This window comes from Salmo salar, chromosome ssa18, assembly GCF_905237065.1.
Source record: "Salmo salar chromosome ssa18, Ssal_v3.1, whole genome shotgun sequence".
In the NCBI taxonomy this organism is placed as follows: Eukaryota; Metazoa; Chordata; class Actinopteri; order Salmoniformes; family Salmonidae; genus Salmo; species Salmo salar.
The window spans coordinates 57,401,149-57,429,118 of NC_059459.1; the positions used below are offsets into that span (position 1 = coordinate 57,401,149).

Sequence of the window (27,970 nt, forward strand, 5' to 3'; positions counted from 1 at the left end):
GCGCAGACCAGACGGAATATTGATGATTTAGGTTAAATGCTGTACTGTTGATATTTTAAACTAGGTAGCTAGCTACACACACTCTGACCATATCTCTGACGCCATGTACTGTATGTTTGCATACCAGGCATGGGCATGGTGGGAGGGATTACAAATAGCACATTTTCACAATGATTATTGAACCACTAGTTTCCTCCTCCAGGCCAGTATACCTGGAAAATGTACCTGTATTTTCAGAGATGCATAGCTTTCAGGAAGAAACACCACTAGTCCTTGTATGTGGCTGCAGTAATAGCTAGTCAATACCTTTCTCGGGAGGCTTTCTTAAAGTCCACCTCCCTACAAATCATACCTGAGATATTGTGCATTGTGAGTTTGATCGAATGTAGGCCAGTTTTCCTCATGTTGTTACTGTCTTCTCCTCTCCAGGGGAGCTGTACATCGGTGGCGTGGGGAAGAGCATGTACAACAGTCTGCCCAAGCTGATCGCGTCCCGGGACGGGTACCAGGGCTGCCTGGCCTCGGTGGACCTCAACGGGAGACTGCCAGACCTGATCGCAGATGCCCTCCACAGGGTGGGCCAGGTGGAGCGAGGCTGCGACGGTGAGTTGGTGCTCACACACACACATGCACATATTGTACATGCACGAGGATGCACGCAAGCTGACACACATATACACAAACCACACACATGCACATACATGCACACAGACACACACACAGGCACGCACACACATGCCCACAAACACACATTATGCCTATGTATGCACACACACAAGTGTGAACGCATGCACAAACACATGCAATATATACACACACACACACTTGGTGTTCACCAGGGGCAGACTGGGACAAGAATCCGGCCCTGGCATTTTATCCACACCAGCCCACATCACTGCGATCCGCCAACTCGCATTTGTTTGCCTCCCTGTTGTGCTGTCTATCTATCTCAGCATCTTCTCTGCTGTCACTCTGTGTCGTCTAGTTATATGTCTGTCTCTGCATTATACGTTATAAAAGCCTAGCTAATGACTTAGGCTATATTGCAAATTAGTGCTTGGTATATCAGTTCCCCCGAATCAACACCTACCCTACGTGTTAATTACTATTACAGGGCTGCAGACTAACATGTTCCCCTGGTATCACTGGTGAAACTAACTTCTGCAGTTGGTGGCACCAGTGACATCATTTGGTCGGACCCAAGAGAGTAATCACATGTAATCACCTTATAAAGTCATTTGTAGTGCTTTATTAAAAACAGTAATAAATAGACTACTTGAGGTATTCAAGAAATATGCTGTTCCATCTAACACGTCCAAGCAATGATGCATGATTCAATATATTATTTTTTATGTGCAACCTAATCCAGTGATTGTCATGAATTTTGGGTTGACAATTAGACGATAGTTGCTCAATTTTACTGTCTAAATAGGACTCCAGGATTTCCAGATCATTTTTTTTATTTTTTCAATAGAGCTGAATTACATTCGTCTTTATGTACACTAAATAATATAATAGGCTAATTAATTTGGAGTTCAACACCCGAGGACGTGGAAACTTAAAACATATTTAACTAGATCGCTAACTCTAAATATAATACCTGCTGCTATCAGCCATGTAGTCATGATTCCAACAGCAAATTGAATGTCCTAATAAAACTTGCAGTTGTAGGGTACTACCCATGAAACCTATAGGCCTATGCCCTCTCAACAGCATATGCGCAAAGCCAAAATCAATATCTTGGTTGTAAAATAGTTGCTATTGAGCTGAATATTAAGTTGAGAATTATACATTATACCTACAGAAAGCTGAGACCATCCTCTCTTTAACAGGGACAAGGGGATAAAGCTTTCAAAGCTGTGTTTTTCCCGCAATTGCATTTTGAAATGTTATAATGATCAGACTGCATTTTTCTCTCAAGCGCATGGGTGGAGAGGAGAGTGGCTCACTCATCACAGCAGCAGGCCCTAGCGATATAAACACTTTCATTACAGGAATCATGAGGATAATGCACTTTACTGTTTTATCAAATCATGGTTTTAGCTGACCAAAAAACTGGACATTTTGAGTGAGGTGACCTTTCTACATTTATAGGTACCCTTTCCGATTTTTACGATCCATGATCTTGGCTGTCTAATTAATGACAGAGTTGGAGCAGGTCTCTTTGCTGGTGCCGCATTTTACTTTGAATATGAGTTTGCTTGACCTCAGCTCAGTCTTTCAGAAAACAGGGCTGGCCCATCTTGGTAGGGGGGGCCGGCCGTTGCCCACTAATCAGCCAAATGCTCATTATAGATTAGTATAACAAAGAAATTGCACAAAAACAGGCCCATGGGCTGCCTTTTTCATATATCATTTTTTATGTAAAAAATATGCAGTACCAGTCAAAAGTTTGGACAAACCTACTCATTCAAGGGTTTTTCTTAATTTTTACTGTTTTCAATATTAGAAAATAATAGTGAAGACATCAAAACTATGAAATAACACATATGGAATCAAGTAGTAACCAAAAAAGTGTTAAACAAATCAAAATATATTTTACATGTTAGATTCTTCAAAGTAGCCACCCTTTGTATTGATGACAGCTTTGCACACTCTTGTCATTCTCTCAACCAGCTTCACCTGGAATGCTTTTCCAACAGTCTTGAAGGAGTTCCCACATATGCTGAGCACTTGTTGGCTGCATTTCCTTCACTCTGCGTTCCAACTCATCCCAAACCATCTCATTTGGGTTGAGGTCGGGTGATTGTGGAGGCCAGGTCATCTGATGCAGCACTCCATCACTCTCCTTCTTGGTCAAATAGCCCTTACACAGCCTGGAGGTGTGTTGGGTCATTGTCCTGTGGAAAAACAAATGATAGTCCCACTAAACACAAACCAGATGGGATGGTGAATCGCTGCAGAATGCAGTGGTAGCCATGCCGTTTAAGTGTGCCTTGAATTCTAAATAAATCACTGACAGTGTCACCAGCAAAGCACCCTCACACCTCCTCCTCCATGCTTCACGGTGGGAACCACACATGCAGAGATAATCCCTTCACCTACTCTGCATCTCACAAAGACACGGCAGTTGGAACCAATAATCTCAAATTTGGACTCATCAGACCAAAGGACAGATTTCCACCGGTCTAATGTCCATTGCTCATGTTTCTTGTCCCAAACAAGTCTCTTCTTATTATTGGTGTCCTTTAGTAGTGGTTTCTTTGCAGCAATTCGACCATGAAGGCTTGATTCATGCAGTCTCCTCTGAACAGTTGACGTTGAGATGTGACTGTTACTTGAACTCTGTGAAGCATTTATTTGGGCTGCAATTTCTGAGGTTGGTAACTCTAATAAACCTACTTTCCTGTGGCGGTCCTCATGAGATCCAGTTTCATCATAGCGCTTGATGGTTTTGTGACTGCACTTGAAGATACTTTCAAAGTTCTTGAAATGTTCCGCATTGACTGACCTTCATGTCTTAAAGTAATGATGGACTGTCCTTTCTCTTTGCTTATTTGAGCTGTTCTTGCCATAATATGGATTGGTATTTTACCAAATAAGGCTATCTTCTGTCTACCACCCCTACCTTGTCACAACACAACTGAGAGAATGCCAAGATTGTGTGAAGATATCATCAAGGAAAAGGGTGGCGACTTTGAAGAATCTCAAATACAAAATATATTTTTTATATGTTTTACACTTTTTTGGTTACTATATGTTCCATATGTGTTATTTCGTAGTTTTGATGTCTTCACTATTATTCTACAATGTAGAAAATAGTAAAAAATAAAGAAAAACCCTTGAATGAGTAGGTATGTCCAAACTTTTGACTGGTACTATATATATTTGTGTGTGTGTCAATTTCAACCAGCACACCCAACCAAAATATTGCCCAGCCCATCTGGCATTTGCCAGAATTGCCGGATGGCCAATCCACCCCTGACAATCACCTAGACTAATTTAGCAGACTTTACCACCCAATTTGAAGCTATTTTCTCCTCCCAGTCTCATCATACACAGGTGATTCTGAAGTTTGACACCTGCAGTAACTCATAGGTCCTTCTTCGTCTGTAATAGCCAGATATATAATTAGACTCCACCCTCAGACTCGGTGCTCGACGCATTTTTTTAGTCCCAGCTCTTTTCCACTCTATTGCACCATAAAACCTACAGAAGGTATCTCTGCCTCTAATGTTATTGTCAGCCACCGTGTAGCGCTCACTGTGCAGTTTACAAGGACCACAGAGAGTAACTGTGGTAGTACTAGTTTCAAGCAGGGCTGCTTTTTAAGGCATTAGGTTTCTTGGAGGTGAAACTATGAGAAATCAAGGAGCCTAGCATTGGGATTTTGAGATCCACCATATATTTCTTAAATTGTTGCAGTTAAAAAAGCCTGACTATTCATCGTTGTTTGTGTATATTTTATTATCCTTTTTAATATGGAACTTTGCATTGTACTGTGAAACTGCTTGAGGTGTTAAAATCCCGTTTGAAAACCTGCATTTTTAGCTTGTTCTTTAATTAATGAGGCCTTTGTGTTTTATTTGCTTTGATTCAAGTATTTTATTGCTTTGTGTTTTTTCTTGTTTTTCTTGCTTTAAGTGTGTGGCTAAATAAAGTTTGATTTTACATTGGATCTTTAATTGATGACATGACAAGAATCATGTGCACTGGGGGATAAGAATGAGGACAATGGACAAGGTGATAAGAGCTACAGTATTAGCATGAGTAAAGATCCATGTCCTTCCATGGCTCACTGGTCAAACTCTGTTTTTAATCATGACTTCTCAATACTGAACTTCTACTTGTTATCATTAGAACTTCTGACACACATTTACACACTTGGAAAAAGGCAATTTTACGTAGTGCCAAAAATCCTCAATCCTGCATTTGGAAGGGGCTCAGCTTTTTGGGCTGGACGGACGTCACCGGTGTTGTGGTGTCTCTGGCGGCTAGTTAATTGTGTTTGTGACACCTGCAGGCTGTGGCGGCAGTAGCATTCACACTGTCTGATTTCCCAGAGGTCTCGCTGCCGCTCCGATTCTAAACGCAAACGCTGCCACCTCTGCCTGCCAGCCTGGCTTATTACCTGCCTACAGTTATACGGCGTAATTGCTTCCGTTTTTAAAGAGATCTAAAACTGCATTAGGCTATCACATATACTCCCTTAAAATCTCAAACGGCAGGTTGTAAGAGGTAACAATAAGTTTCATAGCATCAACTACTCTTTTCATGGAACTGTTTCCCCATAGCCTGACAACGAAAACCAATAGAGCGTTTCAATTCAATAGAAGCCAATACAAATGGCTATTGATAGTGTTGCCTAGTGGCAGATGTGATTGTGCTTTAGCCAAGTCTCGCTTTCATGTCCGTTGTCATGTCCGTTGTCATGTCTGTTGACATGTCAAACATAAAGGGCTGTAGCATGACAACAAGACAACAAAGGACATTGAGTTGGCAAAAGCATGCGCAGCTCTGCAACCGGACTATTTGTAATGCACACTCCAACAGTAGCCAGACCCTCTGTTCAATATGTCAGGCCAAGGCCGGTCCTCCAGATCAGCTCAGTGGAGCTGGTGGATCAAGAGTTGGGACCAGAGTTTAGTGGTCAAAGGCTGACCTCTATGGCTGCATCCCCAGACATCCAGCAGGGTCAATGGGGCAACTTGTTCTCCTGTAGCTGCCTGACTCAGCTAATCCCTCCCTACAGCAGCGAGAGCAGAGAGCTGCAGCCTATGGCTTAACGACTGTTCACTCTGTGTTCTTCACTATGCTGAGTTGCTGACTCACATCTGGGATTTGGGAGGAAGACCGAGGAAGGTGAGAGAGAGGATAGGGAAGGCAGGGGGGGAGTGAGAGAGAGGGAGGGAGGGAGTCAGAGGGTGGGTGGAGGGAGGGTATACCCAGATGTCTCATTCTCTCCCAAGCTGTTAGTTCCAGATACAGGTGTCATATTGTTACGCAGGGTTGAGATGTGTGTTAGGGCAGGTTACACAGTAAGGCTGTTAGCGCCCTAGCAGCTAGCATGCTGCTCATTCTTCCAACTCCTTTAATAAAACACAGCTACAGATTTAACAGACGGGGGGGTTCATGCCTCGCTCCAAAATAAATTTAAATACGTTTACAACTGCTCACACTGAAACACAAGGCATTTTAATGACATGTTTACAACTCTACTGCTCACACTGAAACACAAGGCATTTCAATGACATGTTTACAACTCTACTGCTCACACTGAAACACAAGGCATTTTAATGACATGTTTACAACTCTACTGCTCACACTGAAACACAAGGCATTTTAATGACATGTTTACAACTCTACTGCTCACACTGAAACACAAGGCATTTTAATGACATGTTTACAACTCTACTGCTCACACTGAAACACAAGGCATTTTAATGACATGTTTACAACTCTACTGCTCACACTGAAACACAAGGCATTTTAATGACATGTTTACAACTCTACTGCTCACACTGAAACACAAGGCATTTCAATGACATGTTTACAACTCTACTGCTCCCAACTCTATAGACTCTAAACTCAAGTGTAAACTATATGCACTGGTTGATGTAGCAGCTGATTGATAGCGGAGGGAAGTGTAACTCTGTGATAATATTGTGATTGACTTCAGTAATAATTACAGCAATATGTTTAATTAGAGCCTCTGGGATTCTTGTATTAAGCGCTGATTGATGGAGTAATCACTGCAGTGGGCAATTAAAACATGAACTGATAAAATGGAGACATCTCATTTGAAGTGTCCATTTTGGAATAACGTTGAGGAAATGGCTGGCGCTCTCATGATTTTGACAGTTTTTTTTGGTTAATTGGGCTGCTCTTAAAATGTGTAAATAGTAACATGTTTTGTTTATCTCTTGAAACAAGTATGGCATTGAAGTACATCCTTGCAAGTGCACAAGTCAGTTTATAATAAGCAACGTTTTACATAGCTTCCTTACATCTTTTTTATCTTAAATCACTTATTTTTAAAGCACCGACCATTTGAACAAAAATGTACAAATAGACCTTTATTATAAGGCAGACTATGGGACGTGCCGTTATTTGCCTGTTCGTGGCCCGCCTGTTAGCTTGAATGATTCTTGCCATTCTCCTTCGACCTCTCATCATCAAACTGTTTTCGCCCACAGGACTGCCGCTGCCTGGATGTTTTTTGTTTGTCGCCCCATTCACTGTAAACCCTAAACCCCTGGCACCATTCACTGTAAACCCTAAACCCCTACCACGCTCAAAGTCACTTAGGTCACTCGTTTTGACCATTCTAATGTTCAATCGAACAGTAACTGAATGCCTGTCTACCTGCTTTATATAGCAATCCATGGCCACGTGACTCACTGTGTGTAGGAGCCAACCATTTTGGTGAACGGTGTGGTGTACCTAATAAACTGGTGCATTTCTATGTTTTGTAGTAAAAAAGAGAGGAAGATAAGTGTTTCCAATTACATCATCGGTGTGCATCATTTGATTTTAACATGTTCTAAGTAGGCATTGCCTACTAATTGTCTACTACTGTAATTGGTTGATGATATCATTGGAAACACTAATTTGCCTTTATATTATTTTATAGAAAACATACAAACGCCCCATTTTCACATATGTTGATGTTGGGGTGATGCTGGAGATGACGAATGTGAAGTTGACCATTTTTACAATTTCCCTTTAAAGGCGAAAACATGGAAGGTCTACCACCTACATGACAATTAGCCACCTGTGGTTTTCTTTTGGTCATTGCTAATCTAAAGCATTAGCAGGTATTAATGGGTCTAATAACCAAATCACAGTTGCTTTGAATACCAACCGGCTAACATTTAATTCACGTATCACTCTAACGTGCTCGGAATTCCACTGACAAATTACAATAGTGGCTTTTTTATAATTGGAGAATTGTCATTGTTGAATCCCCCTTTTACATCCATTCAACCCAAACCCCCCCTTATTTCATATTCAAGTTGACAAGTATGCCTCCCAGTTTCATGACTGCCTGCAATCAAGGTTTTCACCCAGAATAAATGTCAAATACAACCTTATCACTTTTTAACCACCAGCCTCGATGAAATCAGTACCAACCAAATGACCTGTGCTATGGATATGATTACAGTTATTGCCCTATATTCCCATATTGACATAAAAAGGGCTTTATGTATTGAATGTGTTCCCCCTGAGCATCCTTAGAACCTAAAGTGGGATTACTGTTTGCTCCCTTAGGTGCCGGCGCACATCGGCAAAAAAAGAAAGCAGTAGGGCTGTGTATATTGACAACTTAATAGCCTTAGGATTCCTGATTTTAAAGTTATTTCCCAAATGTCCTTACATACATTGGCATAACAAGCATATGTGTGCGTGTTGTATATTGACCCTGTGTTCCAATCTGTCCCTCCAGGACCTAGCACCACCTGTACGGAGGACTCCTGCTACAATCAGGGCGTGTGTCTCCAGCAGTGGGAGGGCTTCTCCTGCGACTGCACCATGACGTCCTATGGAGGCTCCTTCTGTAGCGACCGTGAGTACACAACCCCGTCTGTCGCCGACGTCACCGTGCTGGGTTGTGTGTATGTATGTGGTGTGAAGGTTGTGTTGTGTAGGGCTTTCGGTGGATCGTGTTGGCTTGGTTGCGTAGATGTAGGTGACTTTCAAAGGTGTTTATATGTAGTGTTTGGTTTTGTAGTCTATTTTAGGTCTAATGTTTGCTAACTCTTTAGCGCTTCCCTAGTGGGCACATGGAGAGATTTACTCTTGTTTGTACGAGAGAGAGTTGACATTCTATCCATGTCCCCTACAGGCTAAATTAATCTACAACCGGGACAGAGGGACAAGGTCCAAGGTTAATAGAGCAGTGGGCCTACTGCTTTGTTAGCTTGTTAAGAAGTTAAGCTCAGATCCATAATCAATTGACCTCCCTCTCCCTTCAAACCCCCTTTGAACATTCCCTCGTAACTTGCCTATGACACGTTTGAGGGCAGAACAATGTGCCTAGCTGAGGGAGTTGTGTGTTGTTTGTGTAGTCAACGTTCGTTAGAGAGACTATGATTGGCTATGACAGTCAGGCGCTGATTAGGACCAGGCTGTGGCAGTGGGTTCACTCCAGGAAGAGAGAGAAAAGGGGGACGAGGCAGAGAAGGAGAGGAGGACGATAACGTCTGCCTGTGAACGACAGCCACGCTGAGATAAACAGAGATCCCATCCCTAGCTCCTTGAAAGATAAGAGGGTGAGAGAGGGGAGGAGGGGGGGAGAGGCACGCTGATGCCTTTGCTCTCCTTGCTCAGCTCTGAGACCATTGGGGTATTAGTAAGTTTAATATCCTGATTTCTTTAAAGATTGGAGAGATAGGCGTGTGTGGCGCTGAGCCAGCATGAGGCCTCACACTACTTGCTCGATACGCCCAGAACCGGCCAAGGAGGCTAGTGAGTGTATGTGTGTGTGTTTGTGTGTATGTGTGTGTGTGTAGACAGAGAGATGAGAGAGTGATCCCTCCAGCAGCCAGCCCTACTGTAGGTCTCTTCACATTTACAAGCAACCAAAATATCTCCCAGAGATCAAGCTCGTTCTATAGCAATGGCTACCACATGACGTAGCACGCAGTAAAACATTGTTTCAAGTCTATTCGCCAACCCCCTAACCAAGAGAATATCGACGTTGACATTAGCTTGTCTAATCGTATCCTCTAAAGTGCAGAGCTGAGACGGGCAAGGCACTGACTGAGAAGTGAGTACTAACACTGAGGGAGTCATTTAGTTCTGATTAAACCAGTTGTATGGACTGAATGTCAAATGGAAGACTTCCATCGATCACTTGTTTCCAACTGACACAGAACACAGTCACTAGACCACTAGACCTAGCTAATAACCTCCTTGCCGCTTTGTTTTCCGACCATTGCTTTTGCTGTGAAGGAACATTCAAAAACAAATGAAGTACAATACTTATTTTCCAAGGGCAAGGGCTTTTTTTCTTCATCCAATTTGATTTTAAGACGTTGTATAAGTTATGTCTGGCTCAACTGACTGATGGAAGGTCATTTTCAGGAATGCTCAGACGCATTCGTTAAACTGAGAGTATTATTGGCTGCTGGATAGGTCTCCCCTCTCCCCTCACTTTCTATAAGGTTGAATATTTGCATGTTCTGCTGGGTATCACTGTTGTATTCCTGTCTGTGTTTCTTCCGTAGCCCTACAATTAGCGTCTCTTCATTCTAAAAAGCCGAAGAGTCTTCCTTTACTGCCATCTTTGAGAAGAGGCAAATTAACCTTACTTTCCCTTGAACGTACCCGTTCTCAATGATGTTCAAGTGCCTGCTCTATCACGTTATTCTTACAGCACAGAACTCTCTCCAACCTTGTTACGATGTTTTGAAGACTTCTATCCTTCAGCTATCTTGGCTTATATAACATTGTTTTGAAGACTGAATGTGTCACTTTTCAAGGAATTTTCCTTCAAGCGTCTGCACCAATACAAGGTAGGAGTGTGTACGGGTCGTGCCACTGACGTTCTCCAACTCTTTGTGCCTATACATACCATTGTGAATTCCAAAACAGTAATGGTTTAGAAGTGTATAGTAACTGCATTGAAGACATGTTTGGTTTACAATGGACTCTTAATAGGGCATGCTTCTTCTCCCGGATTTGCTTTATAATCCATATCTCATTGTTGTATGTGTCCACAAATAACTGGCTAGCCATTGGTTTGAAAATAAAAACTTTTTCACCGATAACATGTATTACGCTTTTCAAAGACTTAAATGTTGAACATTTGAATAGCTTTTAGGGCATCTAAGGTTGATGATTACTTTAAACACACATGACATTCACCCAGGCATCCTCACCAGTGCCATCTGAAGTTACTTTAGGTGATTTTAAAGCTGGACACCTGCAGTTACTCCTTTGCTCAAACGGAGCTAGTGTATGTTTAGTATTCTACGGTGTGTGTGTGTGTTTAGTATCCTGCAGAGTATGTGTGTGTGTGTGGTCCCTGGTGGTGCATTTTTGGTGCATAAAGGGCCGGTCTGGGGCGTACTCTGCTGCAGCTGTGCAGGTGGCCTCTCTGTATCCATCCCATTCAACTGAGAGAACGGACGTGTCTGATCTGAAAGCAGCTAGGTTGAAATGTACCTGATAATAAAATGCATCTCACAAGCACCGCTACACACGTGACTGAGCTTTGATCACATGCACACCATCAGTCAAAGACTAGCAATTATGCTATCTAACCGTTCCACACAGTTGCATACTGAGGCATACAGGCACACGCACGCATGCGCACACACACACACACACACACACACACACACACACACACACACACACACACACACACACACACATCGACCCCCACTGCTCCCCTTTCCACCCACCCACCCACATCCCCTTATCAGCCCTAAAAAGAGGGATGAAAATCAATTGAATTTCCCTCAAAGAAGAATAAAGAATTAGAATAGGAAAGGCAGGCCATTTTCACTGCAGCCGGAGTCTTAAATTAACATAATGATTCTCCCTGGCCCGCTCCCCCTGCTCTTTGTGGCTGTCCAGACCCTCTTGTTGGCTGTAAAGAGGAGCGAGGCCTGAACTGTGGGAGCCAGTGTGTGTGTGTGTGTGTGATTGAGTGTGTGTGTGGCTGTGTGTGTGACTGTGTGTGTGTGTGTGTGTGTGTGTGTAAGACCCCCACCCGGCGCGCTCTATCACTTCAGCCAGATGGCTGCAGAGGAGATGAGCCTCGCTCAATTTGAAAGGGGTGGGCAAGACCCCCTCCCACCCCCTACACCCACACTGGTTGGTAGAGAGGCAGATGCACAGCGAGATAATATTCATTTGTTTCCGACTCCTTACTTTGGGCAGGAGAGGCTTCTTTTCTAAATGATCTTCAAATTTCAAGAGTGCACTCAATTATAATCCTACGCTAGCCTGGATGTCAAAAAGCATTTGTTGCTCCACTCACTGTTTATGAATATATATGAGGCATATGAATGTTTACTGCAAAACTGCCGGGAGAGACTGCTGTTGTAAGCTATTTACCACACGATATTTGACAGTGATGGTTATAATTTTAGGATTTAGGATTTTTATTAGGATCCCCATTAGCCGGTGCCAATTAGCCAGTGCCAATAGTCTTCCTGGGGTCCGATGATGATATTTCCCACAAACTCCTATAAATGCCACGGAAACACACCGCCTGGACAAAAATAACACATATAGACCTTTTCAGGGTTGAATATATTCCTGGTATTTTACAAACGTTTCATCCCAAGAATAAATCCCTTTTCTCTTACCCGCCAAGCTGGGAAGTGTCATTCAAAAGCATTATAAAGCATAGAAATATGTCTGGATTTGATTGGAGCTTTGATCAGCGTGAAAATTCAAACCTGATGCTACCGGAGCCTGATGAGCCATAGATGAAATACATGTTATGGGCCCTACATGAATGACTATTGATTGTGCCATTATCCAATACATACTGTATATGATATAGGCTACTGCACATTACGCACGATAGAACAACATAAAAGCCCATACTGTAGATGGTACTGTAGCTAGCTATATGCTCTCTTAGGTAAATGAATGAAACTAGCTCAAGTAGGCTAACCTTTTTTAGTGTGAACTGTATTGCATTATACTGTATTACTGAATATGGACAGGAATTAGGCACATCGTTCAAACCATGATAAAGCAGAAGAGAACATGTGATTCTGGTGCAGCACATGCGGACTACAAAGTTACAAGTATAGGCTTTGCGAATTTTAAATCGGGCCTATTTGTATAATTAGCAGGCGGACACAAATTGTATACCTTTCATAATATTTCCCCTAATGTTATTAGCCTCCCTCTTTCTCTCTCTCTATTGTTGCCTCATTCCTTCCTCGCTTTCAACAGTTAAAGGAAATAAGTATTGTTGTCCTTATCTTCATCATTCTAATGACACCCTTGAATAATATAGGACTAGAATTAGAGGCAGAAGGCTTTAACTTCTCTTCACAAAGAGTGACTGGTTAGGAGTCTGAATAAATAACTGCTATAGAATACCACTATCGCGTGCTCGCTCTTCTTTCAAACTACCCATTCTATTGGCTGTATTTAACATTCAGCAAAAAAAGAGCTTGGGTCCCTCTTCGAATAGTCTATTGGTATAAGAAATGCTAAAAAAACAAAAGATATCCAACAAGCTATTCTACTAGCTTTTCCTGCATGGGACTCCAAGAGCTAAGTAGCATTGTTTAAGGAGCGAGGCCAGCGGACCACAGGTGCGTGCGTATTGCGCCAGAGACAGAGGCTATAAGTTAGAAGCTTATTATGCATAACCCATCATTAATTAGCTCATACTGCATTGCATAGCTCATACTGCACTAATTGCATAGCTCATACTGCACTAATTATCTCATACTGCATTGCATTTATTATCTGAAAGAGGTAGTCTAGGACATCTATATATAGGGCTATATATCAATCTAGGTCTCGTGTTGGTAGAGCATGGTGTTTGCAACGCCAGGGTTGTGGGTTCGATTCCCACGGGGGACCAGTACGGGGGAAAACATTTATGAAATGTATGCATTCACTACTGTAAGTCGCTCTGGATAAGAGCGTCTGCTAAATGACTAAAATGTAAATGTAGAACAGGTTTCTCTATTTTGGATGCAATTGGAGTTGGATGCAATTGGAGTTGATGAAGAGAGTGCGTGCGTGCACTGATTTTAAAACAACAATATTTGAGGGATAAGCTGTTTTAAACTCTGGAGTTGCAATTAAAACAATTACAATCTTTACAATGAAAAAATCATGGTGACCCCAAAAGCCAGATGGGAGATGGATAAATTAGACGCACATTTGTTCTTTATATTACTGTAGCATAGGCTAAGCTGCAGCAAATGCAGGCCTACCTGTCACAAAAAAAATGTTACCCTGATGAGATGATATTGTAGGTCTACATGCATTGTGAACTGCGCTCCATACTGAGATGGGCTGTCTGTCCCCACCCTGAGCGTTGATTCATCATGCGGACGCCGTAGAGAAGCCAGATTTAGACGTCGCATATCATTTAACAGTTCCATTTCACGCCACGCTGTTTATATCAATAATTATTATGATTTACCGGTTTCTCTAAGTTATTTATCCTAGGGAAAAGGGAGTGGTTTTCGGCAGTAAATCCTGGTAAATCTCAGTAAACTGGGTTTCCCGCCATTCAACCCTAGTCCATTTGTCGAAAAGCGAAAGAGTGCACCGTGTCATTTAGAGATGCACCCTGGTGGAGATCCTCCAGCTTTTCTGTTCTGTTAGAGGGGTGTTGTTTATGTTATTAGGGAGTTGCTCTGTTTGACAGACCCGCCATGTTGAGCTGAAGAGGCTGACTCATATGGACGGCTGATATCTCTGTTGGATGAGCGTGTGGGGAGGAGAGACGCAACGGCAATTGGTTAACGTGCCGCTTACACATGCCACCGCACATGTTGTGTGCGCACACACACACACACACACACACACACACACACACACACACACACACACACACACACACACACACACACACACACACACAAACTCAGTGAGCAAACTTGTATTATTCAGAGGAAGTGTCAGGTGATTGACTGGTCCATTTGTCTGTGCATAGCGTATAAGTGGAGCACTTGTTATTCTACAGTTTAAGTAACTGAATCAGACAGCACCATTTGGAAGTGCATGCAATTTGTGACTTAGGTTTCAGCTTTCTGTGCGTGTGGGTGGTTGTCTGTGCATGTGTGCGTGCATGTCTACACCATATCACCCTAACCTGATGTTGCTATCTCTTAATTTCCTCCCACACATGTTTATCTCTACGGTTCTCAGGTGGCGTGTACGTAGCCCTTGTTGGGAATGACAAGCCTGGCCTTGTTAGTCACTGGTGTTGAGGGGATCCTTTTGTTTTGCAGCCGCTCATGGATTTGATGACCTGTTGTTTTTCCACTCTCAGTCCTTCAGGGATAGTATCAATGGAGAATACTTTGTGTGGTGTGTTTGTGCGTGCGCTGGTTCAGTTGTGTCTGCACGTGTGTTTGCATGGTGCATTGTTTTAATGAAGCCGGCTGCTTGTGCGCCGTGCCTTCTAGCATACTAAATGTGCCGCCTGTCGGTCAGCAATACCCCAGTTCTCAGACTCACTCTTCTCTCCACCTTCTTTGCTCTTCCCTCCATCTCTCCCTGCCTCCACGAGGCCCTCCAGCTTCCTCTCCTCAGTGAGCGTATTGTCATGGTTAGCCTGCTGGTGTAGAAGATGATTTGGGAGAGTGATGATGTAGCTTACCCTGGGACATGTATAAGTGCATAGACCCTGAATCAGTCTAGCTGGGCTAATAGTGTAGTCTATATGGTCTATAGGGAAAAGATTTGGTAGTAAAAGCCTTTTAACAGCCATAACTCACACAAACCAGCAGCAGCATCGCTCTCTCCCTCTCAGCAGTCTCTCTCTCTTGATCAGAGCTGATTATTGAGATGCATGCAGCAACATGCCTTGCTGACAGGAATCATTGACTGATCATCGCTGGGTCTCATTCCCCTCCAACTAAACTGGGACATCTCTCAAAGTGGCCAATCTTCTCCTGAGAGGCCTGAAATGAAATAGATTCATTCGAGAGGTCAGATCTCTCGTCTCTGTCTCTGTCATTTGAAATTCGAGCCGAACATTTGCAGCCGTACTCTATTCAGATGAAGGTCAATGCGACCTTAATTTGGAACGCAGAGCCTGGACACTCGTTGGCACAAGAGAGTATAAAGAAGTGTTGTTTGTATCCATCTTCCCCTTTAATAACAGAATAGTAAACACTGAAGACATTAGTAGGCAGGGTTGTGAGTCAGAAAGCCGCTCCCCCAGAACCCCTGACCCAATAAAGACACACTTCTCACCAGATCTGCGTAAAGGGATTAGCACCATCACACTCTTTCTTTCTTTTTTCTTTCTTTATTTCTTTCTTTCTCTTTCTTTCTTTATTTCTTTCTCTCTTTCTTTCTTTCTTTCTTTCTTTCGTTCTTTCTTTCCTTCTCTCTTTCTTTCTTTCTTTCCTTCTCTCTTTCTTTTTTCTTTCTCTCCTCTCTTTCTTTCTTTTTTCTTTCTCTCCTTTCTTTCTTTCTCTCTTTCTCTCCTTTCTTTCTCTCCTTTCTTTCTTTCTTTCTTTCTTTCTCTCTCTCTTTCTTTCTCTCTTTCTCTTCTTCTTTCTTTCTCTCTTTCTCTTCTTCTTTCTTTCTTTCTTTCTTTCTCTCTTTCTTTCTTTCTTTCTTTCTCGCTTTCTTTCTTTCTCGCTTTCTCTCCTTTCTCTCTTTCTTTCTTTCTCTTCTTTATTTCTGTCCTCACTCCCCTCTTCTCTCTCACTCTCTCTGTCTCTCTCTCCCTCTCTCGCTCTCTCCTGTTCCCCTCCTCATCTCGTTGTTGTTGTTTATATTCCTGCCGCTGGTTATGTCTTTTCCAGTGCATTCGCCCCCAGCAATTATCAAGCTGCTCATTTGGCGAAAAACGCGGCGTGGACCACTCGTAATTGCGTGGCTGTCGTTTTTAGAGGACTGTGAATGCAACCAACACAAAGTTTGTATTGCGAGAATCTTTTAGAACAAAAAAAATCTACAGCAAAGGGGTTACTATCATGGTGACTTGGCAGGTTAGCAAAGCTAGCATCAGTTCAATCGTGTTCTCGGAGTGCACGACTGAACGCTGACCTCCAATCAAAAAGGCCCAGGGGCTAGGCTCCTCTGTCTGGCTTTGTGGCAAAATGGAATGAAATGGTGGCGATTTACAAGTCACCATGGCATAATTACTAAACTGATTGCTTCTTAACCGTAACACGTATTAAAGTGCAATAAATGGCGGAGGTAATTGCTTCAAGACCCCCTCCTCCACTCCACTAGTGATATCAAAGGCATAGCGTCTCACTACACAGTGAAAAGGAGAAGAAGGGAGGGAAGAGAGGCGGAGGAGAAAAAAATGAAAAGGGTGTAAGAAAACAGCGGGAAAGCAATTATTTCTAGGAGCACTCGGCTCGCATGTGTTATATTAGTCAATTGCGTTTGTTGCGGTTTGTAAATCACAGTGTCAAACTTCTGATTAGTGAGAGTGCCAGAGCTGGATGGCTGTCGTGACACGGTGTGTATGAATACTACATTCGCGCATGTGCCTGCACACACACACACACACACACACACACACACACACACACACACACACATACACACACACACACACAGTCCATTCCATGGCTAAGGATGGGGTAGACTATTTTTTTCATTATGTGTGTGCTTTCTCGCCTTAAATTCTACCTGAGCATTAGATGGGAATATCAGGCAAAGAAACCCTCATCATTTCAACCACTCAAGGCTTCTCTAGTTCTTCAATTCCCTGCATTTTTGCCATGTTACAGGATCGTGGCTATTTGACGTTACTTTCTACAGAAACAAACTTTCATGTGCCTTAATTACAAACTCGTATAGGTTCTGTAAATATGAACAAAATGTTAAATTACAAGCCTCGTTTAACCAAGAAGAAAGCACTTACCTATATAATGAGAAAGACCGGATCCTTCCTGGCTAGCCATGATTGGCTGATATAATGGAGTTGGACATGCCAAGAGATGAGTCCTGATTGGTCTGTCACGTCACAGGCTTCTGTCTATAACTGTAACTGAGGACTTGGTGGACTGTATATTCTTCAGGTTAGGTCATGTGCTCGCTCCCGAGTGCTGGTAAGGGAAATGATGACAAGACAGAGAATTACAGTCGTACATTGTTTTGTACACGATACAATCTCTAATTCACTATACTATAAACAATATGCATGTAATAATAACATGGCAATAATGGCTTACTGCTATACAAGACAATACAGCGCCAGACAACGTGACTCAGTTGGTAGAGCATGGTGTTTGCAACGCCAGCATGGTGTGTGCAACGCCAGGGTTGTGGGTTCGATTCCCACGGGGGGCCAGTACAAAAAAAATGCATGAAATGAAATGTATGTATTCACTACTGTAAGTCGCTCTGGATAAGAGCGTCTGCTAAATGACTAAAATGTAAATGTAAATTACAGATCAAAAGGGGTGCTACCGCACACATTCTACAAAGCATAGCACCGTAACAGCAAAATGAAATACAGGATGGCTGGAACTCTGTAGCTTGACTTCTATCACTTCCCTTCAACGTCTTCTCTTAGCAGGAGATCGCCAAGCATGATCTGCTCCACTTCACCTGTCCTATCGCTCTGATATGATGAACTTCTATCTATTCTACTATAGCTACTATTTCTCCATGGCCTTTCTTACCATAACAGAATGGAGGTTTCCCTGGTGAGTACTATATATAGATCATCTTTGCCACCGAAGATTTTTTTTAAGATATAGCTATGGACAACTGCAAAAGGGTTACTACAGCTCTCAAAAACATTGCTGCCCTGAATTTTACTGGTGCTATCGACAAAGCTCAGTGGGAGAAAGTGACTACTTTCTGGAGGACAATGACATGCTGACTCACATGCGTTTACGTGTGAATTCTTAAAGAGATGGGTGTGACTAAGTCTTAATAGGGTGTGAACATTGCTGCCTAGCATAAACGTGCCGAGCACGTGCAAAAATCTTTCAAGGCAGCATCATTTCCCCATGTTTCCTGCAACAACAATGTATGATATACCATTTTGAAGCCCTGAGTCTGTACATTAACCTGTTGAGGACAGACGTTCCGCTAGCGGAACTCCGTTACGCCTGCGGAACCCCTAGCCAACAGCCAATGGCATCGCACGACGCGAAATACAAAACCAACTAAATTAACACAATTAAATTTTCTCAAACAATCAACTATTTTACACCATTTTAAAGATAAGACTCTCGTTAATCTAATCAGATTGTCCGATTTCAAAAAGGCTTTAAAGCGAAAGCAAAACATTAGATTATGTCAGGAGAGTACCCTGCCAAAAATAATCACACAGCCATTTTCAAAGCAAGCATATATGTCACAAAAACCAAAACCACAGCTAAATGCAGCACTAACCTTTGATCTTCATCAGATGACACTCCTAGGACATTATGTTATACAATACATACATAACAATTATTTTAAGAATTATAGATACAGAACTCCTTTATGCAATCGCGGTGTCAGATTTTAAAATAGCTTTTCGGCGAAAGCACATTTTGCAATATTCTGAGTACATAGCTCGGCCATCACGGCTAGCTATTTTGACACCCACCAAGTTTGGGACAACCTAAACTCAGAATTACTATTAGAAAAATGTAATTACCTTTGCTGTTCTTCATCAGAATGCACTCCCAGGACTTCTATTTCAACAACAAATGTTGTTTTTGTTCCAAATAATCCATAGTTATATTCAAATAGCTCCGTTTTGTTCGTGCGTTCAGGTCACTATCCGAAGGGTGACGCGCGAGCGCATTTCGTGACAAAAAAATTCTAAATATTCCATTACCGTACTTAGAAGCATGTCAAACGCTGTTTAAAATCAATTTTTATGCTATTTTTCTCGTAAAATAGCGATAATATTCCAACCGGGCAACGTTGTATTCATTCAAAGGCTGAAAGAAAATAATGGAGTAGCTTCGTGACCGCGCATCTCCAGTGTCACTGTCCCCAGGCTGACCACTTACAAATTCTCCTGCTGTTCTTCGCCCAGAGACAGCAGACACCCCATTCCACTTTCTGGCGGCTTTAGAGAGCCAATGGAAGCCTTAGAAAATGTCACGTTACAGCACAGATGCTGTATTTTCGATAGAGATGCAACAGAAGGACAACAAATTGTCAGACAGGGCACTTCCTGTATGGAATCTTCTCAGGTTTTGGCCTGCCATATGAGTTCTGTTATACTCACAGACATCATTCAAACAGTTTTAGAAACTTTTGAGTGTTTTCTATCCAAATCTACTAATTATATGCATATTCTACTTTCTGGGCAGGAGTAGTAACCAGATTAAATCGGGTACGTTTTTTATCCGGCCATGAAAATACTGCCACCTATCCCAAAGAAGTTAATTATTATGATTTCTCCCCAATTTTGTGATATCCAATTACGATCTTGTCTCTTCGCTGCGACTTCCCAACAGGCTCGGGAGAGGTGAAGGTCGAGTTATGCGTTCTCTGAAACGTGACCCACTAAATCACGCTTCTTAACACCCGCCCGCTTAACCCGGAAGCCAGCCGCACCAATGTGTCAGAGGAAACACTGTTTAACTGACGACAGGGGTCAGCCTGCAGGTGCCCGGCCCGCCACAAGGCGTCGCAAGAGTGCAATGAGAGAATGTAAAGCCCCCCTGGCGAAACCCTCCCCTAACCTGGATGACGCTGTGCAAATTGTGCGCTGCCCTATGGGACTCTCAGTCACGGCCGATTGTGACACAGCCTGGGATCAAACCCAGGTCTGTAGTGACGCCTTAAGCACTGCGATGCATTGCCTTAGATCTCTGCACCACTCGGGAGGCGAATCTGTATATTTATAAAACAACAACAGTTGCTAAATCCATTTTTTGACTTATATATTAATGGTATGTACCCATTGATTCTTGAAAATATAACTTACAGTATAAATGCCTCATGAGCTTAGTTCAACTCTCGTACCCCATCAGAATCCAAAATATAAGCTTGTATTAGTCCAATGTTTGTAAACAAAATAAATGTAAACAAACACTGTAAAGCCTTAAAACATAGTTACAATACTCATTTTGACATCATAGATTTTTTTTAATGTATTTTTGATTTAACCTTTATTTAACTAGGCAAGTCAGTTAAGAACAAAATCTTATTTACATTGACGGCCTACACCGGCCAAACCCGGACGATGCTGGGACAAATGTGCGCCGCCCTATGGGACTCCCAATCACAGCCGGTTGTGATACATTGAGATGCAGTGCCTTAGACCGCTGCGCCACTCGGGAGCCATAGATGACCATAGATGGCCAGTCCTTGCATCCATAGCTCTGTGTATGAATTTTAGATTGGTTACATTTCTCTAGCCTCATCCCTCAGCTTTATGCCGAAACAGTGGCAGGGAAGATCTGCTATGTTTCAACTGCTGATTGGCCCTTTAAGCTCACATATAGGTGTTGTCACATTTGGGAGGTTGTCCTGATTCAAGGTTGCTTGCCACTGCATTATATTAAATAAATAAAAATAATGCGTTTTAAATGTGCATCTGTACTGAAAATAGCTCTTTCACTGTTGTGATTAGGGTCATAGAAATGGGATTGGTGATCAACTCGTACAACCAAAATTGCAGAAATTACTGTTGATTTAATTCATTTGCTTTTGGGGAGTGGGCTCAATTATCGAGTATTGTTTGTAGAGCAGTAAAGGGAGAGATCCAGAACTTCATAGTCTTGCATTGCGTCACTGTCACATTCACCTGTTATGACCCTCTATAGGATATTTTACCGATTTGATTTTGAATTTGAAAAGTAATTTTTCGCCGTCGCTGACAAGCTCCTGTCTACAGCATATGCAAACGGCCGATACAGGCGGATTCAGTGGAATGCGACACAGCCCATGCAACAACAAGAAAAATTCTCTATCGTAAACACAGTGTTTTATTGAATAAATGTGACGATGTCACCATGTCCGTGCCGGCGCAGACATCAACCTCAGAGGGATGATACAATGACAATATGAACAGCCATCACTCATGGCTTTCTTACACTATATACCTCAATGCCACGTTTTCCTCAGCTACTATCCTAACTTAGGGCAGAGTGCCTCAGACGTCAGCACCTTCCTTTGTGTGTAGAAGAGACTCCGAGTGAGAGGCTGTTGATCAAGTGGCAGGCATACACCTTTCTCTCTTTTCAGAGGAGAGGAGGATGAATGGGCAAATAAAGGAGGGACGGAAGGAGGAGGCCAGAGGGATGGGGCGTCCCTGACGTCACAGGTCATTTAGAATGCCCAGCAACGGGCCATTCAGTAGGTAAGAAATGATTGAGAGCTTTCATAATTTCTCCTCTTTTTCCCCGCTTTTCTTTTTGTCGCGTCAAGCATTACACACCAAACGACACATACGCACGGCATAACATTAACTCACATACACAGGTGCAGCTGGTTAGCGGGATTGAGAATACTCCCAACACACCGCGACGTCCTGTTAATGCCATTCTTTGCAGAAGGAAGAGACATGAGCCACAGAACACAGGTCTTTACAAATCTCATATTAAATATATAAATACATCTCCGCAAGAATGCGACTGAAATTGAATTGCCGCTTCAACCTCTTGAGTTAATAGCTATTATGTTTATGGATTGCATTGCGGTGCTATCATGACCAGCGTATTAAGTAGCTGTACAGTATGTACCTACCACAAGAAAACACTGATGACACTGCAGCACAGTAACTCGCCCTAAAAATAATATACAGTGGTGGTAGCTAATGTTCTTTACACTAACATTATTTACTTCTAGGCCCAATGTCGTTGGCTTCTTATCCAACTCTTTTGTCATAGAGTCAGAGCTCTTTAGCGCATTTGAGGTACCAGGGTGATTCCACGCCAGTGTGACCCGAAAATGTTTTGGGAATCTCAGATTGTTCTGGCAATTTTCACAGAAAGTTCATTGGGAGGAAGGATTTTAATATTTCTATTGCAAACAATTTGAGAGAAAAAAAATCATCACAAAAGTGGCAATTTGATTCTCCTTTTAGACCTATGCCTCCTCTAAGACCCTATGATCTGTGAACCGTACATGATACAGACAACATCTTGGTGATATTATAGTCCTTAATGTGCTTTAAACCATGGTGTAGATTCTAAAAAATACGTTTTCACATTAACTTATTAAACATTAAGAATATGAATATCTCAAAAGTACCCTTTTTGATATAGTGCATTTTTAGACATCGTTTAATACAATATACTACGAGTGCATCACGTTTCCAGAGTGGGCTCTCTGCTACTTTTGAAGTAATGATACAATTATATGAGCACCACCTACACAGTGAATGGGAAAATGGATTCAAAGGGAACTCCCTCTGTTGGTGATTTGCTGAATGTGCAATCCTAAAGGAGGGTTGTGATTGGTTAATGGTTAAATGAATGTGAAAAGTGAAATTTCAGAATCTAGACATACTCCATACTTTGGAGCACACTATAAGGAGTATAATGTCATCAAGATGTTGTCTGTATCATGTACATTTCACCGATCATAGAGGTCTTACTGGAGGCATGTATAGTTCTAAAAAGGGACGAAATTGGCCACTTGAATCAACATTTTCTCAAATTGTTTGTGATACAAATGTAAAAAGCATACAGTGCCTTCAGAAAGTATTTACACCTCTTTACTTTTTCCACATTATGTTGTTACAGCCTGAATTTAAAATGGATTCAATTGTGATTTTGTGTCACTGGCCTACACAGAATACCACATAATGTTAAAGTGTAATATATATATATATATATATATTATATTATATTATTATAATTTTTTTTACAAGTCAATTAAAATTGCAAGCTGCAATGTCTTGAGTCAATAAGTATTCAACCCCTTTCTTATGGCAAGCCTAAATAAGTTCAGGAGTAAAACTTTGCACATACTTTAAAACTTACATGAACACTGTGTCCAATAATAGTGTGCAATAATAGTGTTTAACATCATTTTTTAATGACTACCTCATCTCTATACCCCACACATACAATTATCTCTAAGGTCCCTCAGTCGAGTAGTGAACTTCAAGCACAGATTCAACCACAAAGAACAAGGAGGTTTTGAAATGCCTCGCAAATAAGGGCACCTATTGGTAGATGGGTAAAAATAAAAACAGCAGACATTAAATATCCCTTTGTCCATGGTGAAGTTATTAATTACACTTTGGAAGGTGTATCAATACACCCAGTCACCCAGTAAAACAGTTGCTGAAGAGAAAGGAAACCGCTCAGGGATTTTACCTTGAGGTCAATGGTGACTTTAAAACAGTTACATAGTTTAATGGCTGAAATAGGAGAAAACTGAGGATGGATCAACAACATTGTAGTTACTCCTCAATACTAACCTAATTGACAGTGAAAAGGAAGCCTGTACAGAATAAAAGTATTACAAAACATGCATCCTGTTTGCAACAAGGCACTAAAGTAATACTGAAAACAATGTGGCAAAGCAATTAACTTTTTATCAGGAATACAAAGTGTTATGTTTGGGGCAAATCCAATACAACAGATAACTGAGTACCACTCTCCATATTTGCAAGCATGGTGGTGGCTGCATCATGTTATGGGTTTGCTTGTAATCGTTAAGGACTGGGGGGGTTCAGGGTAAAAGAAACGTATTGGAGCTAAGCACAGGCAAAATCCTGGAGGAAAACCTGGTTGTTTGCTTTCCACCAGACACAGAGAGATGAATTTCAGCAGGGCAATAACCTAAAAAACAAGTCCAAATCTACACTGGAATTGCTTACCAAGATGACATCGAAAGTTACTGAGTGGCGTAGTTACAGTTTTGACTTAAATCTGCTTGAAACTCTGAAGCATGACTTGAAAATGGCTATCTACTAATGATCAACAATCAACTTCACAGAGCTTAAAAAAAAGAAAATAATATGTGCAAATATTGTACAATCCAGGTGTGCAAAGCTCTTACAGACTTACCCGGAAAGACTCACAGCTGTAATCGCTGCAAAGGTGATTCTAACATGTATTGACATATAAATGAGATATTTCTGTATTTCATTTTCAATACATTTGCTAACAATTCTAAAAACATGTTTTCACTTTCTCATTATGGGGAATTGTGTGTAGATGTGTGACAAAAAAAAAATCTGTCTAACACAACAAAATGTGAAATAAGCCAAGAGGTACGAACACTTTCTGATGGCACTGTAAAAAAAAAAAAAAAAAAACTTTTTCCCCCAATTAAGTTTCTATGTGAGAATTGCCAGAAGAATCTGAGATGCCAGAAATATCCACGCTGGGATAGAATGTCCACACCATTGGCTCTCCGTGGCTGTTGTTCCTTCTCTAATGGTTTCCTTTCCTGTTCATGATGGAAATGACAAGTGATCTCCCCAGTAAGGAAGGGGCTGGCTAAGTCGACCCAGTGTGGTGCCTTAGTGATTAAGCCAATGGCAGGAATAGCACATATCCACTGCAGGAGGGAAAGCCAAAGACAATAATATCCCTCCACAACTCCATCTATTCTTCCTTCCCTTTACCTCTCCCACTGGGCTGTCTGCTTTACCTGGTCGTCCTATGGTGATGTTGTTCCAAAGCTTAAATTAAAACGGCCTGTCTCTCGTGTGAGGGCTCTGTGCATCTCCACACAGCCATGAGCAAATCAATGCAACCCAATGTCGTGGCGGTCGAGCCGACACAATACACAGATCAATGGACGCATACACCAAGGCGTATATGGGTTTAAAAGTATTCAGGAGAACATTGCATGCGATATACAGTTGAAGTCGGAAGTTTACATACACTTAGGTTGGAGTCATTAAAACTCGTTTTTCAACCACTCCACAAATTTCTTTTTTAACAAACTATAGTTTTGGCAAGTCGGTTAGGACATGTACTTTGTGCATGACACAAGTAATTTGTCCAACAATTGTTTACAGACAGATTATTTCACTTATAATTCACTGTATCACAATTCTAGTGGGTCATAAGTTTACAAACACTAAGTTGACTGTGCCTTTAAACAGCTTGGAATATTCCAGACAATGATGTCATGGCATTAGAAGCTTCTGATAGGCTAATTGACATAATTTGAGTCAATTGGAGGTGTACCTGTGAATGTATTTCAAGTCCTACCTTCAAACTCTTTGCTTGACATTATGAGAAAATCTAAAGAAATCAGCCAAGACCTCCGAAAAAATATGTAGACCTCCACAAGTCTGGTTCATCCTTGGGAGCAATTTCCAAATGCCTGAAGGTACCATGTTCATCTGTACAAACAATAGTATGCAAGTATAAACACCATGGGACCACACAGCCGCTCATACCGCTCAGGAAGGAGACGCTTTCTGTCTCCTAGAGATGAATGTACTTTGGTGCGAAAAGTGCAAATCAATCCCAGAACAACAGCAAAGGACCTTGTGAAGATGCTGGAGGAAACAGGTACATAAGTATCTATATCCACAGTAAAACGAGTCCTATATCGACATAACCTGAAAGGCCGCTCAGCAAGGAAGAAGCTACTGCTCCAAAACTGCCAAGCCAGACTACGGTTTGCAACTGCACATGGGGACAAAGATGGTACTTTTTGGAGAAATGTCCTCTGGTCTGATGAAACAAAAATAGAACTGTTTGGCCATAATGACCATTGTTATGTTTGGAGGAAAAAGGGGGAGGCTTGCAAGCCTAAGAACACCATCCCAGTTGTGAAGGACGGGGGTGGCAGCATCATGTTGTGGGGGTGCTTTGCTGCAGGAGGGACCGGTGCACTTCACAAAATAGATGAAATCATAAGTAAGGAAAATTTGGTGGGTATATTGAAGCAACATCTCAAGACATCAGTCAAGAAGTTAAAGCTTGGTTGCAAATGGGTCTACCAAATGGACAATGACCCCAAGCATGCTTCCACAGTTGTGGCAAAATGGCTTAAGGACAACAAAGTCAAGGTATTGGAGTGGCCATCACAAAGCCCTGACCTCAATCCTATAGAACATTTGTGGGCAGAAATGAAAAAAGTGTGTGCGAGCACGGAGGCCTACAAACCTGACTCAGTTACACCAGCTCTGTCAGGAGGAATGAGCCAAAATTCACCCAACTTATTGTGGGAAGCTTTTGGAAGGCTACCAGAAACGTTTGACCCAAGTTAAACAATTTAAAGGCAATGCTACCAAATACTAATTGAGTGTATGTAAACTTCTGACCCACTGGGAATGTGATGAAAGAAATTAAATCTGAAATAAATCATTCTCTCTACTATTATTCTGACATTTCACATTTTTAAAATAAAGTGGTGATCCTAACTGACCTAAAACAGGGAATTTTTATTAGGATTAAATATCAGGAATTGTGAAAAACTGAGTTTAAATGTATTTGGCTAAGTTGTATGTAAACACTTCAAACTCTCTGACTTCAACTGTACTTACGCACATGTGTGCATATGCACTATGTCTGCGACTTAAACACACACTACACAAAAACATTACACATACTGAGACCGTCTAATCCACAGACATACACCCTGGGGTTTGGTTCAGGCATCATTTAGTGGTTGAGGGTTACTCTGTGGTGTTCTGTGTCAGTGGTGTTGGTATCTCCACTGTCTGTTTGCCTTAGTGCAGTGACTTGGAGCCAGAGTGGGCCCAGACACACAGAGGAAGAAAGTCATTAAGGAGGCTGTCTCTCTCTGGCCTGCTGGCCGACATAAACACACACACACGCGCACAGGCACCCCTCAATGTCTGCAGCCAGCCAGCCAAGCGTAACCCTCATCAGAACAGTATTACTCGGTTTCCACTAGATGGCACAGCCTTAAAGTCAGTATATTGACTTTATAGTAAAAGTTAGTTAAAAAAACATATTTTTTGGTCTTAATTTAAGGTTTGGGTCAGGCATAAGGATAGCAGTGTGGTTAGGGTTAGGTTTAAAATCACATTTTAAGAAGATAAATTGTAGAAATAGGAAAGGGTTTATGACTTTGTGGCTATGATAACTAGTGTTGACTCATACGAATGGGTACATTTGTATAATGACTCGCTGCTCACTGAGTCATGATGGTTCATACAGTGTGTGCAAGCAGGAGTAGAAAGAGTTTGTCAGTGGAGCCACTGACAGCCTGAAATAATGGCTTTTGCTGTAGGGGAGTTTGGACTGGGACTATTAGTTATTATTAGATATTATTCTTAGAATATGGGGTAGAATAAATATTGTCACCTTCCATGTAGAGAGAGAAAAGAACCCAAGACAGCAGAAAGAAGGTGTAGACCTTCTTTCTGCTGTCTTGGGTTCTTTTCTCTCTCTCACTCCCCCACTCAAATGCACATACCATTTACTACTCTGAATGTCACTGTTGCCTTAGGATATCAGTCAGGAATCAGACGCTAAGACACCCCTGC

General features: G+C 41.9%; 1 protein-coding gene across 2 annotated transcripts in view; it reads left to right on the forward strand.

Moving 5' to 3' along the window:
• The window catches only part of LOC106577539 (neurexin-2), a 936,116-nt gene that overhangs the window by 558,938 nt on the left and 349,208 nt on the right, over positions 1–27,970 (forward strand). For both annotated transcript variants that reach the window (XM_045701329.1, XM_045701330.1), the window contains 2 exons: positions 430–603; positions 8,387–8,506. In XM_045701329.1, coding sequence (XP_045557285.1) covers positions 430–603; positions 8,387–8,506 — 294 coding nt within the window. The remainder of the gene's footprint in view (positions 1–429; positions 604–8,386; positions 8,507–27,970) is intronic.